Raw genomic sequence first — 17,508 nt, forward strand, 5'->3', positions numbered from 1 at the left:
ACTTTATTTTGACCTTTCTTTATATCAACAAATGTATCACATTCATACATTTCCCATCTACTTGCTAAACAGCAAAAATCTCATCTGCACATCCCTTGTTCAGCATAAAGCCACTCTACATTTCCCAAGTTTTGCTTATTGTTATCTCTTGTACCATTTGAGCAGTATTCTGTCAAACACATTCTTCGGCACACTTAATAAACAAATTCCTCTATAGGGTTTGCATTCACTCTTACTACCTTTCCCTTTGTTCTCAGGTACCATAATCCATAATCCACAGATAAAATATTCATACATACATTAAACAAGTTGCACAGCAATTTGAAAAGCAAACCGCATTCATGTCTAACTTAGACATCCAGTTACACCTGTAGCTTTACCATTTTTCAGCATTGTTACACCATTTATGACTTTTTTCACCATTTTTTTCATAGAAAATAACATTTACTTCCATTGTTACTTCTATTTTGTTTTTAAATTCCATTCATTGACATACTACTATCTTTCCCATTTGTTGTTTATTCGTTTAGTCGCTTCCGACTCTTCGTGACTTCATGGACCAGCCCACGCCAGAGCTTCCTGTCGGTCGTCAACACCCCCAGCTCCCCCAGGGACGAGTCCGTCACCTCTAGAATATCATCCATCCATCTTGCCCTTGGTCGGCCCCTCTTCCTTTTGCCTTCCACTCTCCCTAGCATCAGCATCTTCTCCAGGGTGTCCTGTCTTCTCATGATGTGGCCAAAGTATTTCAGTTTTGCCTTTAATATCATTCCCTCAAGTGAGCAGTCTGGCTTTATTTCCTGGAGGATGGACTGGTTGGATCTTCTTGCAGTCCAAGGCACTCTCAGAATTTTCCTCCAACACCACAGTTCAAAAGCATCGATCTTCCTTCGCTCAGCCTTCCTTATGGTCCAGCTCTCGCAGCCATATGTTACTACAGGGAACACCATTGCTTTAACTATGTGGGCCTTTGTTGTCAGTGTGATGTCTCTGCTCTTAACTATTTTATCGAGATTTGTCATTGCTCTTCTTCCAAGGATTAAGCATCTTCTGATTTCCTGACTGCAGTCAGCATCTGCAGTAATCTTCGCACCTAGGAATACAAAGTCTTTCACTGCTTCTACATTTTCTCCCTCTATTTGCCAGTTATCAATCAAGCTGGTTGCCATAATCTTGGTTTTTTTGAGGTTTAGCTGCAAACCAGCTTTTGCACTTTCTTCTTTCACCTTCATCATAAGGCTCCTCAGTTCCTCTTCACTTTCAGCCATCAGAGTGGTATCATCTGCATATCTGAGATTGTTAATGTTTCTTCCAGAGATTTTAACTCCAGCCTTGGATTCCTCAAGGCCAGCTTGTCGCATGATGTGTTCTGCATACAAGTTGAATAGGTAGGGTGAGAGTATACAGCCCTGCCGTACTCCTTTCCCAATCTTAAACCAGTCCGTTGTTCCATGGTCTGTTCTTACTGTTGCTACTTGGTCGTTATACAGATTCTTCAGGAGGCATACAAGATGACTTGGTATCCCCATACCACTAAGAACTTGCCACAATTTGTTATGGTCCACACAGTCAAAGGCTTTAGAATAGTCAATAAAACAGAAATAGATGTTTTTCTGAAACTCCCTGGCTTTTTCCATTATCCAGCGGATATTGGCAATTTGGTCTCTAGTTCCTCTGCCTTTTCTAAACCCAGCTTGTACGTCTGGCAATTCTCGCTCCATGAACTGCTGAAGTCTACCTTGCAGGATCTTGAGCATTACCTTACTGGCATGTGAAATGAGTGCCACTGTTCGATAGTTTGAACATTCTTTAGTGTTTCCCTTTTTTGGTATGGGGATATAAGTTGATTTTTTCCAGTCTGATGGCCATTCTTGTGTTTTCCAAATTTGCTGGCATATAGCATGCATTACCTTGACAGCATCATCTTGCAAGATTTTGAACAGTTCAGCTGGGATGCCGTCGTCTCCTGTTGCCTTGTTATTAGCAATGCTGCTTAAGGCCCACTCAACCTCACTCTTCAGGATGTCTGGCTCTAGCTCACCGACCACACTGTCAAAGCTATCCCCGATATTGTTATCCTTCCTATACAGGTTTTCTGTATATTCTTGCCACCTTTTCTTGATCTCTTGTTCTTCTGTTAGGTCCTTGCCATCTTTGTTTTTGATCATACCCATTTTTGCCTGGAATTTACCTCCAATGTTTCTAATTTTCTGGAAGAGGTCTCTTGTCCTTCCTATTCTATTGTCTTCTTCCACTTCCGCGCATTGCTTGTTTAAAAATAATTCCTTATCTCTTCTGGCTAACCTCTGGAATTTTGCATTTAATTGGGCATATCTCCCCCTATCACTGTTGGCTTTTGCTTTCCTTCTTTCTTGGGCTACTTCTAGTGTCTCAGCAGACAGCCATTTTGCCTTCTTGGTTTTCTCTTTCTTTGGGATGTATTTTGTTGCCGCCTCCTGAACAATGCTGCCAACTTCTGTCCAGAGTTCTTCCGGGACCCTATCTACTAAGTCCAGTCCCTTAAATCTATTCTTCACCTCCACTGCATATTCCTTAGGAATATTAGTGAGCTCATATCTAGCTGATCTGTGGGTCTTCCCTAATCTCTTTAGTCTGATCCTAAATTGTGCAAGAAGAAGTTCATGATCTGAACTACAGTCAGCTCCAGGCCTTGTTTTTACCGACTGTACAGATGTCCGCCACCTTTGGCTGCAAAGGATGTAATCAATCTGATTTCGGTGTTGTCCATCTGGTGAAGTCCATGTATAAAGCCGTCTCTTAGGTTGTTGGAAGAGAGTGTTTGTTATGCAGAGTGAATTGTCTTGGCAAAATTCTATCAGCCTGTGTCCTGCTTCGTTTTGTTCTCCCAGGCCATACTTTCCTGTAATTCGAGGTGTCATTTGACTGCCCACCTTAGCATTCCAGTCTCCTGTGATGAAAATAACATCTCTTTTAGGCGTGTTGTCCAGTAGGTGCTGCAGATCCTCATAGAACTGCTCTACTTCAGCTTCTTCAGCATTTGTGGTTGGGGCGTATATTTGGATCACTGTGATGTTAGATGGCTTGCCCTGAATTCGAATTGAGATCATTCTATCATTTTTTGGGTTGTATCCAAGCACTGCTTTAGCCACTTTACTATTAATTATGAAGGCTACTCCATTTCTTCTGTGGTCCTCTTGTCCGCAGTAGTAGATCTGGTGGTCATTTGATGTGAAGTGGCCCATTCCAGTCCATTTCAGTTCACTGACGCCCAGGATGTCTATCTTTAATCTTGACATCTCACCAATAACCACATCCAATTTGCCCTGGCTCATAGATCTTACATTCCAGGTTCCAATGGTGTGTTGCTCCTTAGAACATCGGATTCGCCGTTCACCACCAGCACCGTCGGCTGCTAGCCGTCCTTTCGGCTTTGAGCTAGCTGCGTCATCACGTCTGGGGCTAGTTGAGCTCATCCTCTGTTCCTCCCCAGTAGCATTTTGACCATCTTCCGACCTGGGGGTCTCATCTTCCGATGGTATACCGACATATCTCTGGTTGTACTATTCCATTTAGTTTTCACGGCAAGAATACTGAGGTGGGTTGCCATTACCTTCCCCAGGGATCGCATTTAGTCTGACCTCTCTGTCATGACCTTCCCGTCTTGGGTGGCCCTTCACGGTTTAGCTCATGGCATCATTGAGGTGCTCAAGCTCCAGCACCACGACAAGGTAACGATCCTTTGCTGAAGATCTTTCCCATACCAATCTCTAAAATACTACCTCCAGCATTCTCTCACTTCAGTTTCAACCCAAATCATTTCATCACCTTCATGTTTAAATTCATTTTAACCTATGGTGGCTCTTTTTTTACCCTGCTATATTGGACAGTTCCAAATACATCCATCAAGGCTGTTTATAGGTTGTATCTTCATTATGGTTTATGACAGAAGATGTCAACTGAATATTTTGGAATTCACCAAGATCTACTGTACATTTTCATCCTGTGGAAGAAGCAAAAGTTTCTAAATGGGGGGCAACATCATGCATATAAGAAATTATATTTTTAAAATCTCTTTTATATGATGACTTCTACTTTTTTTTCACCCTTGCAGAGATTATATAAGGAAGGATATGAAAAGGCAAAAGGAGTAAGCATTAACTATTGTGAGACTCCACAGTATCAGGTCGACAACACTCTTAAGGACTTCAGTACAGTAAGTGGGGTGGAAATTTCTCCTTTGCTCCTGCTCCAGACATAGTTTTGTGTGGTTTGTTATAACATGTGACTGTGTTGCTCTGCAGGTGAAATACAAAGAGCCTTATGTAACCAAAGTCTTGGGCCGGTACATAGGCAGCATTGAGGACCCCTATCAAGCACATTGCATGAAGGTTGAAGCTCTGAAGAGCGACGTAAGTATGAGTTGTACCTATTTCTCTCTTTCTTTTTCCTTGTTCAGTTCATGGTGGTTATTGAACTCTGGTGGTTTCTCTAGAAAAACTATAGAGCGGACTATGAAGACGAAAAGGCTAAATGCTATTTTCCTCAAACCATAACTCAAGAATATGAAACCATCAAGAAGCTGGACACATGCAAAGATGTAAGTCATTGCTCTAGTGAGGTCATGTCTTTTTATGTGCTTCAGAACTAGAAAAGAAAAGAATCTCAAAGGTGAATTATTTCATTAAATTCTTAAAATAATAAACAAAACAAAAGCTATTACATGATCTGAAAATATCTGAGGTATTATTGACCATACAGCTGAATTAAAACATCATACAGTCAATATAAATCCTGCCTTCTCCCCCTATACTTTTGCTGAATGGGTGCATGGATGCTGGTAGCACAGTGCACCATTGTAAAATGTATCATGAAGTATAAAACCATAAATCTGATGTCTACTGAAAAGTAAATGCCACTGGGTTTTGTTTTATTCTTTTCCTAGTTTGCCTACAAAAAGCATCCTGACCAGATCAAGTTTACTCCAGTGTTGGACTCCCCAGTTTTGCTGCAAGCGCAGATTAATACCAAGCAGCTGAGTGACGTAAGGAACCTGGAAACAGAAAGAACTGGGCTTTGCGTGGTCTTATATTTCATGCTAAGTTGTTTGACAGACAGTGCAGAGTTAGTTGGGACTTACAGATACTTAACACTGCAATAACATGGGTTCCTCTTTGGAAAGGGAGAGTTTTGTGGCAACTCTTTTTAAAACTAATTGAAGTAGTTGCATAGTATGCATCAGGCTTCATATCTGGGCATGGCAGTAAATCTCAGCTTTCCAGACATTCATGAGGAGGGTTCCTTGGCAGAAGACTTTGACAGTTGAATCAGCTAGATTAGATTCTTTATTGTAGATGAGAATGAAACCATGATATGCAGGGATGGTTATCCTTGGGACTTAAATAAATTTGTTTTAAGTTAAGAGTATATAGTAGTAGGGTTGGTAACCTTGGGCTACTCAGATATGTTGACAGAATTATCTTCTCTACCCTGGGAATTGTTGGTTGCTGCTTAACTAGATTCAGTTTTTACAATATGAGAGTGACCATTCTTGATTGCTGGCCCACTGAAAGCAAAAGGGCATTCTTAATCTGATGCTAAGAAACTGTTTTCCTCTGCTGTGCAGATACTAATGGAGATATGCCACTGACACCGGACATTTATGTGGCACACTGTTGAGAAATTATCTATGAGTCTTATGAACAATGTGTTTTTGTGTTTTTATAGCAGTTCCCCACGCAGTTGCTTTTTATGTCATCGTCAATTTGTTCTGCATTTCAGATGAACTACAAAGCCAAACATGAGGCAGAAAAATCCAGATGTTCCATACCTCCAGACGCTCCTTTGTTTCTCCAGTCCAGAGTCAATGCTTATAATATCAGTGATGTAAGTATAAGACGTGTGTGATACTGTTGCAGGTAGAGCGATATAATGTATAATTACAATTTTGCCTTAATTACATACAATATTACTCTTACTACTATGATAATAGGCCATGAATCTAAAACATTTGCAGGGTGATGCCTATCAAGTAAGCAGGGAGTAAGACCAGGTGAATGCCTTCCAAAGACACTGGGCATCTCTGGTAATCCAGATCAGTATGAGCAAGGGCATTAACCTGGAAAGGAGAACTAATCTAATTTTAGAATGAAACAGAAGCGAGTTCAAAATGTATTGATTCTTGAGGAAGAATAATGAAGCATGAATAGAATTATGACATAAGAAGGAAGGTAAAAAAGAAAACAAAACTTCTCAACAAATATTTAGGAAAGACTATATGATTCAGGAGAAGGGGAAAAATGTAGCAGGAATGATAGGGAAAGAGTCTAATCAAGTTCTGCAGACTTCACACAAACTGAAAGAGTAGATATAAAAGCAGTTGATAGGAATATTATGGGGGGAGGGTATGATTGAGCAGACATATTTACTACAATCATGTGATAAACAACAGCTTGATTTTGAAGCAAGAAGCAGCTGTTGTTGATAGAGATTCCCTTCAGCCACCTAAGAACACTTCTTGAACAAAATTTGATTAATATATAATACGTTGCGGCCATTGGCTATGTTATGATTATACTTTATTTATATAATTATTTGCATCATATATCATTATCATTAAGGTTAATGATGATGAGTCTGTCAATACTTTAATCTTACTGTTATAATTATGATCACCTTATAGAATTTAAATAATTAAGTTTATGACTGTGGCTGCTTTAATCATATTTGTTTGTTTGTTTATTTGTCAACTTCCTCTGCTGCCCATATCGCATGCAACAACTTGTTGTAAATCACCAGGAGCCTCATGCAGATTTGATGGTATATAATCAAATAAATAAACAGATAAGGAACATTATAAGGTGGATGTATGCCGCTTTGATGTTCCTTAAGTAGCAAATAGATTGTAGGTCATGTATTTGCATATTGTGTACTATTCATGTCATAAGAAGCTCTTTTTATGCAAGTTCCAAATATTTAAAGGTGATTATAGTTGTTGATGGCATTTTGTTGCAGCATAAAGAAATGTTAGAATTTATAATTCAGTTGGTTAGAGATGACAATTTTTGTTCCTAACTCAATTAAATAATATTTCCATTTCTTTGTCTATCAAATTGCGGTATGATTATAGAAAAAAGCATCTTCTGGTATCAGAGTATGGATTTTGAGGCTTATCCTCCTAATTCCTAGTTTGGTTGACCCACTTTATTTTCCTCTTCTCCCTCGGTTAGAATTGGTATAAGTATGACTGGGATCAATCCAAAGCAAAGAAGTTTGATATCAAAATGGATGCCATTCCGATTCTGGCTGCTAAAGCAAAACAAAAAATTGCGAGTGACGTAAGTGTTGAACAGAGTAATGAAGCTTTCAGTCTGCACACAAAGTTCACAGCATATGAAAGTGTTTTGCTGCAATATCCCCATGTAGGTTGAGTACAAGAAAGGTTACGAAAAGAGCAAAGGGAAGCTTATCGGAGCTTTGAGTGTCGAGGATGATCCCAAGATCTTACATTCTCTGAAAGTAGGCAAACTGCAAAGTGATGTAAGTAACCCCAAAGCGCGGTGAAGTGAAAACGGGGTGTGTGGCATGTTAGAATCTTTGTGATTATGTAGAGAAACTTTTTTAGCCCCCTGTATTCTGGAGCTTTAAAGCAAGAAGAATTAGTTGTGAAATAACAATTCCCAAACAGTTTTTGAAAATTATAATTTGCATCCAGCAGCATCTTAATCATGGCCAGTAAAGAAGAAACACGCCATATGCACCTCCAGCAATTTGCTACCATTTTTTATGACTGTCAAATCCAGTTTTATAATTTATATTTATATAATGCTTAATTAACCTAATTTATTCACAGTCAAGTTACATAGTGAATTGTCTGATGAAAAAGTGTTTGAAATAGAATAACATTAATTCATGGACTTCAGAATGATAAATCATCAATGAGCTACCTGGAACATCCATATTAGAAAGCTGTCTACATAGAACATTGTCAACAGCCGTAGTTAATTGATATGAAGTACACTGGCCATTTCCTTTATGAACTGCTGTGGGTTTCCCATAAATACCTGCCTAGCTACTATTGGAGAGAAAAAGTTTGCTATTCTATATTCTGAAATTAATCCAGGAAGATAGTTCTTATCTGTCCATTCTAATTATGAATTTATGAACTGATTTGAATGAAATATTTTGGAATGCATCGTGATGCATATTTTCAGTATGGAAAGGAAACAAAACTCTGTAGGTGGGAGGCCATATCATATACAGAAGGAATGGTCTTTTCCACATTGCTTCCTACATCCCTTTCTCTTTTCTTTTTCACCCTTGCAGAGATTATATAAGGAAGGATATGAAAAGGCAAAAGGAGTAAGCATTAACTATTGTGAGACTCCACAGTATCAGGTCGACAACACTCTTAAGGACTTCAGTACAGTAAGTGGGGTAGAAATTTCTCCTTTGCTCCTGCTCCAGACATAGTTTTGTGTGGTTTGTTATAACAGGTGACTGTGTTGCTCCACAGGTGAAATACAAAGAGCCTTATGTAACCAAAGTCTTGGGCCGGTACATAGGCAGCATTGAGGATCCCTATCAAGCACATTGCATGAAGGTTGAAGCTCTGAAGAGCGACGTAAGTATGAGTTGTACCTATTTCTCTCTTTCTTTTTCCTTGTTCAGTTCATGGTGGTTATTGAACTCTGGTGGTTTCTCTAGAAAAACTATAGAGCGGACTATGAAGACGAAAAGGCTAAATGCTATTTTCCTCAAACCATAACTCAAGAATATGAAGTCATCAAGAAGCTGGACACATGCAAAGATGTAAGTCATTGCTCTAGTGAGGTCATGTCTTTTTACGTGCTTCAGAAGTGGAAAAGAAAAGAGTCTCAATGGTGAATTACTTCATTAAATTCTTAAAATAATAAACAAAACAAAAGCTATTACATGATCTGAAAATATCTGAGGTATTATTGGCCATACAGCTGATTTAAAACATCATACAGTAAATACCGTCAATATAAATCCTGACTTCTTCAACTACACTTTTGCTGAATGGATGCATGGATGCTGGTAGCACAGTGCACCATTGTAAAATGTATCATGAAGTATAAAACCATAAATCTGATGTCTACTGAAAAGTAAATGCCACTGGGTTTTGTTTTATTCTTTTCCTAGTTTGCCTACAAAAAGCATCCTGACCAGATCAAGTTTACCCCAGTGTTGGATTCTCCCGTTTTGCTCCAAGCGCAGATTAATACCAAGCAGCTGAGTGACGTAAGGAACCTGGAAACAGAAAGAACTGGGCTTTGCGTGGTCTTATATTTCATGCTAAGTTGTCTGACAGACAGTGCAGAGTTAGTTGGGACTTACAGATACTTAACACCGCAACAACATGGGTTCTTTTTTAGAAAGTGAGAATTTTGTGGCAACACTTTCTAAAACTAATTGAAGCAGTTGCATAGTATGTGTCAGGCTTTGTACCTGGGCATGGCAGTACCTCTCAGCTTTCCAGATGCTTATCCTATTATTCGTGAACATGCTTATAGGGCAGAAGACTCTCAGACATGAATCAGATAGGTTAGGTTCTCTGTTGCAGACAAGAATTAAGCCTTATGCAGGCAGACATTGCCCATTGCAGTTCCAAAAGGTCAATGCCTTTATATAAGTTGTATTTTGGAATTTTAAATCTGGGTGGATTTTTCTATCACCCTTCTCAGTTAACAGATGTTTGATAGTTTGCTTGGTGGCCAGGAAGGCTTAGAGATGTTTTCAGACTGGTCCTCTTAGCTTCTAGAAACTGCTGGTTGCTGCTTCTGCACACGAAGCCCCTGTACCACCTCCTTCTCTATTTTCTCCCTCCTCCCCACCTCTGGCTATGAAGAAACTGACCATATCATTGTAGGAGTCACATAAACACTTTCTAATTGTGCCCTTAGTCGTTTTTTTTTAACCATGGGACCCTTTCACATGTCCTGCTAACTGTGGCAGGAAGGTGCCTTGTTAATCTTTTCAGGAAGACAGGAATGGATGCGGTCATCTTCCATTCAACCCTGACTCACTGCAAAGGCAGCCTGCAGTCCTCTCTTTTTCTTCTACTTTAAAGTGGCATTTCCTACTGTAGGCAATACAAACCTTGCAGTATGGATGGTCTGCAGTGCCTCATTTCAAGGTCAAGTAAAGGTGGAGGGTGGACTGCCCTGCTGCTATTGGCCGCCTCTGGCTCTCTGGTCATTTAACATTTGGCAACAGGAGAGTCAGAGCTTTCCCATTGTGCCCAGCAGCCATTTCTCCCACCAGCTCTGGCAGCAGGTGCCTAGGCTGCCAAGGCTTCAAGAGAAGGCAAGAGGGCTGCATGGATATTTGTGCCCGGGAAGAAGCCCTGATGAAGTCTCTAATTCTCCTGTCCCACTGAGATAACTGCAGGACTGGAGAACTGCAGGGAAAGAGAAGTGGAAGGGAAGCTGTTCTTTAACTTTCAGCCCCCCAAAATGAAGCTGTCCATCCTGGCTTGGTGGAGAAGGCATAGCTGTGCCTGATCCTCAGGGCTGGATGGGTGCACTTTTTGACCGGTGCCAGTGGCCAATCTACAGGTCTTCTGCTGCCAGTAACTGACACCAAAGGAAGCCTTTTTTTCACCTCTTCATTTACTTTCCTCATTGACCAAATCTGTTTACCTCATTGCTGAGGTAGAAAAGGAGCCAGAAATGGAAGCAGTGCATTTTAAGCTGGTGTGCTTTGATGACAGCAGAAAAACACTTCACTGCTCTAGTCTGGATGTACTTTTGATTACAAAAGAAAGTGATGCTAAAATATATGCCCAGTGGTAAAACTGAAAATCAGGAAAATTGACATCACCACGTCCTGATATGGTAGTTGTAATCTTCATAAAGAAAACATAGGGATTTGTCTTTTCCATAGAAAAGTTTCTAATAAACTTGTCAGTCTGCTTAGAATACCTTGAAGGTATTAACACAGGACTCCCTCTAAGTACCTATATCAAACTTGAAGAAATATTAACTTTTGCAACATTTAACTTATTCCATATATTCAGGGGATTTAAAATCATGTTTTAAATCAATATCAAGTAGAGATAAAACAATGGAAGTATTTACATCTACAAATAGATTTTCTTGGAATATTCAAAGATATTTAAAATAATTCAAACACCAAGTAAAAATCCACAATTTTTCATAGATGCTTTAGAACTAACAGGAATTATATGAGATTCACTCCAATTAATTGAATAATTTGATAATCTACAAAACTCTTATAGTCTTTTAAATTTTGGTAAAGAAAATTCATAACTATCAATTAAAAATATAGAGGGAAAAATATTGTGTTCAGCTCCAGCCATTTTTAAGCCCATGATGTCATTCAGTGGTCTGACAAAATAGGCTAAATGTTCCAATATCAAATGAAATAGAAGGAGAGATGGATGGGGTTCCATCCTGTCAGGGAAGAAAATATTTCCATAGGTAATAATTATGGCTGAAGGATTAGAATGCTATACTGTATTTAGTATCCAGTGAGTGCTGTTGGATCAGAGTGGCATGTAAACCCAAGAAGGAAGGAAGGAAGGGAGGGAGATTGTTCCTCCCAAATGAGGATTGAAACTGGCCCACATTTCAGGCCTCTTTAACCTCTTCCTCTTCCTGGCACTGGATAGCAGGAAGGGGGTTATTTTTGCCTCTTCTATGTCTCTGTGACGAATTCCTCCCATTCCAGAACTCTCCTTTTCATTGCCAGGTGAGCCAGTCTCTGTATCTTTCTTATTAGTTATACAAATGTCTGTCTGCCCCTCCCCAAACAAGTCCCCCCCCCACTCATAATGCCATACTGCTGGCAAGTGTTAAAGCTTGATTGTGTGGCCCATCAAATGACTTTGGCTTAAGAAGTTATTGCAGACAGAACTGTTAAAGGAGACATGATGTGTGAATTTCATCTGCCATCTACCAAGAATAATCTGCCATCTCTCAAGATTAATATCAGGTAGCTTTCTTGATGAATCAGATATTCCTATCTGCCCACCCACCCTATGCCAAGAATCCAAAATATTTTTTACCTTGAATTCTTTCTCCATCCCCACTGAGATGAGGAAGGAGCTGGGGCAGATGTGTGCTAAGGGCAAGGGGGCCTTCCAGGACCAAGAGAAATTGGCAGGAATATTTTCATGATAGTTGTAAGCTGCAGGTAAAAGGCCATAGGACTGATCTGTACAATTAAACAGAATGGTCCATTTGGCCTTGACATCCAGCTTCTTAGTCTGCCATTTGGTAGAAAGCCAGATATATTTTCCAGCAGTGATGGTGGGGCTTTCTAGTAATGATGATCAGCAGAGGGCTTGTGGAAGGTCTTGGCATTATCCATTTAATAATTAAAGAGGCATTCAGCAGCTTGAAGTTGGGGCTGGCACCATCTTTTGGGAGGATTTGCTTGCAAAATATCCCTTTGCCCAAAAATATGGTACTTAGTTGATGCTCCAAAAGGGGAGTCTCAGATATGGTGGAGGGGGGAAGAGGAGAAAGAAAGGGAACAGTGGTACCTCCCCTTCCTGCTTGTGCTTTGCAATAATCTTCCCTCAGTAACAAGGCAGACCTCAAATTAATGCTGCCCTAATCTCTTGGGCGCCTTGATGAATGACTTCAACTCATAATTCATTTGATAGTCCCTCTCTGAATTGATCAGCTAATCCTGTTTCCTTCTAGTTCATGTCCTGAGCTAACAGCTGAAACTCAGCAACAGACTCTTGCATCAGTTTGTTGGAGGTGACAGATTTCATGGTTGGCAGTCATTTGCTTGACGAGATCCTCAAAGTTAACTCTCAGGCAGGCCACAAAATTACTGTGGTTGTCTACGTTTGAGCTTTTCTGAATAAGCAGTGGGGAGGAGAGGGTTGCCATTTTATAACTCCCTCTGTCAGCAGGCTTATTGAAAATCCTTCATGGGTTCTGTAGCTAATAAAGCCATCTGGCCTCAGGCAGATATATGGCTCACATGAGATAGGAAAGCAGTAAATTTTCTTAGATTTCAAAAATGTTTGTCAGTAAAGGAGGCTTGTATTCAGAAATCTGAGACTGCTGCAGCTGTTCATGTAAAGGCAGAACTGGTACTATATGGGCACCACCATTCTATCCCATCTGCTCCTTTAGAAGATTAATCATCTGGACAGGCTTGTCCATCCAGGAAGACACTTGGTTTGGGTACTGGACCAAGGCATTGATGACTTGATCAATAGTTAGTGGGGTTGCAAAGAAATCTGCAGCCATAGTTTAATCCTTGGTCTCTAGGAGAAGGAACATTTCCCATAGTGAAGACCAGTGTATGTTAGTCACTGTTTGTTCATTCTATATTTCAGATGAATTATAAAGCTAAACATGAGGCAGAAAAATCCAGATGTTCCATACCTCCAGATGCTCCTTTGTTTCTCCAGTCCAGAGTCAATGCTTATAATATCAGTGATGTAAGTATAATGGACAGCTGCTCTTGTGACTCAATTTTGTAATAAATAATATTATTACTACTATGATAACAGGGCATGAATCTAAAATACTTGCAGTGTGACGTCATCAGGCAGACAGCGAATAAGCCTAGCTGAATGTCCTCTAACACATTGGACAGGTGGATAAGGACATCAAGCTTGAAAAGAGAACCAATCTAATTAGTTTTATTTAAAAAAACACAGAGACCAAAGTTTATTGGTGGAAGATGAAATAAGATAGACTGATATGATGACATAAGAAGGGAGAGGGAAAACAGAGTATCTCAACAAATGTCTAGGAAAGTCTCTGCATATTTGGCAGGAGTAACAATAGAAACAGAAATGATGAGGAAGCAGGCCAATCAGGTTCTAAGGATCTAATAAGGACTTAGTTCTGAGTGATGGAAATCACAGGAATTGCTAGAAAATAGTGTGGTTGGGAGTAGGGTGGGGAGTGAAGGACAGGGAGGTAATGTATGTATACCTGGCCAGATGTATCTATAACCAAGTAATCAATTAAGCAATAATTTGATCTTGAGATATATATCTTGAGACATAGCTTCCCACATGTGAACAAGATTTCATTACTATGTATGAAGATATGTATTATCTCTATCTCTGTCTATGTCCATATACATCTTCGTATCTTTATCCTTGTCAGTAGATAGAAACATGGATAGATACATAGATAGATAAATATTCTACATCTGTCCCATAAGTAGGGAATAGGACAGATTGCCAAGAACATGTGACAGCCTGTACATATACAGTACTATCCATCTTATAAGAAATGGCAATTTTTGTTCCTAACTCAATTAAAGAATATTTCCATTTCTTTGTCTATCAAATTGCGGTATGATTATAGAAAAAAGCATCTTCTGGTATGGATTTTGAGGCTTATCCTAATTCCTAGTTTGGTTGACCCACTTTATTTTCCTCTTCTCCCTCGGTTAGAATTGGTATAAGTATGACTGGGATCAATCCAAAGCAAAGAAGTTTGATATCAAAATGGACGCCATTCCGATTCTGGCTGCTAAAGCAAAACAAAAAATTGCGAGTGATGTAAGTGTTGAACAGAGTAATGAAGCTTTCAGTCTGCACACAAAGTTCACAGCATATGAAAGTGTTTTGCTGCAATATCCCCATGTAGGTTGAGTACAAGAAAGGTTACGAAAAGAGCAAAGGGAAGCTTATCGGAGCTTTGAGTGTCGAGGATGATCCCAAGATCTTTCATTCTCTGAAAGTAGGCAAACTGCAAAGTGATGTAAGTAACCCCAAAGCGCGGTGGAGTGAAAACGGGGTGTGTGGCATGTTAGAATCTTTGTGATTATGTAGAGAAACTTTTTTAGCCCCCTGTATTCTGGAGCTTTAAAGCAAGAAGAATTAGTTGTGAAATAACAATTCCCAAACAGTTTTTGAAAATTATAATTTACATCCAGCGGCATCTTAATCATGGCCAGTAAAGAAGAAACACGCCATATGCACCTCCAGCAATTTGCTACCATTTTTTATGACTGTCAAATCCAGTTTTATAATTTATATTTATATAATGCTTAATTAACCTAATTTATTCACAATCAGATTAAGTAGAAGTGATTGAAATAAGATAAGATCGATTCATGAAGATCAGGATGATGAACTAAATGAAATATCCATGTTCCAAATCTTTCTGCCTGAAACATTAACAACAACCATTGTTAAACTGACATGAAGTGTACTGGCTGTTTCCTTTATGAACTGATGATAGGTTTCTCATAAACAACTTCTAGCCAGTATTGGAACCAACCTATTTGACCATACATATCATGGGTCTAATCCAGATTAGATGCTTTTTTCCAGGGATTTGGGTCCAATTGCATGGAATTCTCTCTTGGTTGTTTAATTATCCTGCTTGGTTGCTATTTTACATTTTATATTTTATCTACTGAGTTTTCTTTCTTAAGTTTATATGTTTTTTGTTAGTCTTACTTTTGTTATATGCTGCCCAGAGTGACATTGTTTGAGTTGGGTGCCTTACAAATGCATGCAATAAAATAAAGAAATAAAAATAAATAAAATCTGTACTTATGTCTCCATTCTAATTATGAATTTATGAAGCTGATTTGAATGAAATATTTTGGAATGCATCGTGATGCATATTTTCAGTATGGAAAGGAAACAAAACTCTGTAGGTGGGAGGCCATATCATATACAGAAGGAATGGTCTTTTCCACATTGCTTCCTACACCCCTTTCTCTTTTCTTTTTCACCCTTGCAGAGATTATATAAGGAAGGATATGAAAAGGCAAAAGGAGTAAGCATTAACTATTGTGAGACTCCACAGTATCAGGTCGACAACACTCTTAAGGACTTCAGTACAGTAAGTGGGGTAGAAATTTCTCCTTTGCTCCTGCTCCAGACATAGTTTTGTGTGGTTTGTTATAACATGTGACTGTGTTGCTCCGCAGGTGAAATACAAAGAGCCTTATGTAACCAAAGTCTTGGGCCGGTACATAGGCAGCATTGAGGACCCCTATCAAGCACATTGCATGAAGGTTGAAGCTCTGAAGAGCAACGTAAGTATGAGTTGTACCTATTTCTCTCTTTCTTTTTCCTTGTTCAGTTCATGGTGGTTATTGAACTCTGGTGGTTTCTCTAGAAAAACTATAGAGCGGACTATGAAGACGAAAAGGCTAAATGCTATTTTCCTCAAACCATAACTCAAGAATATGAAGCCATCAAGAAGCTGGACACATGCAAAGATGTAAGTCATTGTTACTGTGAGATATTTGTATCTACAGTAATGCAGAACCGTAAAAGAAAAGTGAAGCGTTCTTAAAAAAATTGTAAACTTATATGTTACAACACTAATAAATATTTCCTTGGATTGGTCTTGACTCATGGTGATTATGCACATGATGTCACTTTTTCTACCTTCCTGCCCTCTGCAGACATCCATCCATATAGTTTTCTTGGCATCAGAATGGAGTTAATCGTGTTTTCCTAAACAAATCAGACTTAATGCTAAAAAAGCCAAAATGTTCCATGTAATCTTAACTTGGAATGGGTAGGTCACATGTGATGCCAAATCAGAATTAAGGAAACCACATAATTGCTTTGACAAAGTATACACCAGGGGCATTTTCCTATTGCTGTTCATTGGTTTGAGAACTCCATCCTGAAGAGATCAGTCTGAACCCTGGTACAAGATGGCCTTTTACCATCACCTGGGCATTTTTATTTTTTTGTTTTGGCAGACCAATACTGGATTTTATGTTCAGTTGTGTATTATACATGCTGCTCCAGTTTTGTTACTGTCTACCTTTTTACTAATTGCCCTGAAAAGTGGCTGTATATATATACATACAGGATTCTTGTGACATCTGGTGGTTGCCTTTTGCCTTAGTTTTTGCTGGTAGTTATTTACTATTTTGGCATTTATTCATATTTCTGTTTTATATTTTAATTTTTGTTGTTCATAGCTGATGTTATATGTGTGTTTTATGAATGTAAGCCACCATGAGTCCCTGTTGTTTACAGCAGGATACAAATACAACAAATAAATGTGCATTGCTATAGAAGCTGATGAGTATTTATGAAAAGCACATATACGTGATGCATGCATGTATAAGCGCTCTTCATTGAAGCAGTGCAAGGTGTTGGAAAGGGATGCTTTACAAAGGTTATGAAGATGCCAGCCACAGCCAGGAAATTTGCTGTCTAGACCATGGTCACTAAATGCTGAAGCTCAACACTGCCCCATAGGTACCAGTCGTGAAAGCCTATACCAGTCTATCAGAATAAAGCACCTTTCTTGGACGTATTAAAGTAGCCTTGTCTTTTGCAAGGCTCACTCGACTGTTTGGAAAACTGTCCCTGGTTGCTTTCACAAATGTGCATGGCAACACCACTTCATTTTGCAGTCAGTCCCAGCAGAAATGTAGTCTGCACAGGCAGACATACCGTATATGCAGACAACCAGGGACAGATTTGGAAACTGCTGTAGAAGCCTTGCAAACAATGGCTGCTTTAATCTTTTGAAGAGAGGGGTTTTCTTTCAAATGTGTTGCATAGACCTACTG

The 17,508-nt window shown here is 39.3% G+C and overlaps 1 protein-coding gene across 1 annotated transcript in view; it reads left to right on the top strand.

The window, feature by feature from the left end:
- Nucleotides 1-17,508, top strand: part of NEB (nebulin) — a 207,492-nt gene that overhangs the window by 26,176 nt on the left and 163,808 nt on the right. The window contains exons 15-26 of the mRNA XM_063318368.1: nt 4,284-4,391; nt 4,475-4,579; nt 4,925-5,023; nt 5,761-5,865; nt 7,209-7,316; nt 7,405-7,518; nt 8,305-8,406; nt 8,495-8,602; nt 8,686-8,790; nt 9,145-9,243; nt 13,325-13,429; nt 14,402-14,509. Of these exons, the coding sequence (XP_063174438.1) occupies nt 4,284-4,391; nt 4,475-4,579; nt 4,925-5,023; nt 5,761-5,865; nt 7,209-7,316; nt 7,405-7,518; nt 8,305-8,406; nt 8,495-8,602; nt 8,686-8,790; nt 9,145-9,243; nt 13,325-13,429; nt 14,402-14,509 (1,266 nt within the window). The remainder of the gene's footprint in view (nt 1-4,283; nt 4,392-4,474; nt 4,580-4,924; nt 5,024-5,760; nt 5,866-7,208; nt 7,317-7,404; nt 7,519-8,304; nt 8,407-8,494; nt 8,603-8,685; nt 8,791-9,144; nt 9,244-13,324; nt 13,430-14,401; nt 14,510-17,508) is intronic.

Source organism: Candoia aspera, chromosome 1 (genome assembly GCF_035149785.1).
Source record: "Candoia aspera isolate rCanAsp1 chromosome 1, rCanAsp1.hap2, whole genome shotgun sequence".
Taxonomy (NCBI): domain Eukaryota; kingdom Metazoa; phylum Chordata; class Lepidosauria; order Squamata; family Boidae; genus Candoia; species Candoia aspera.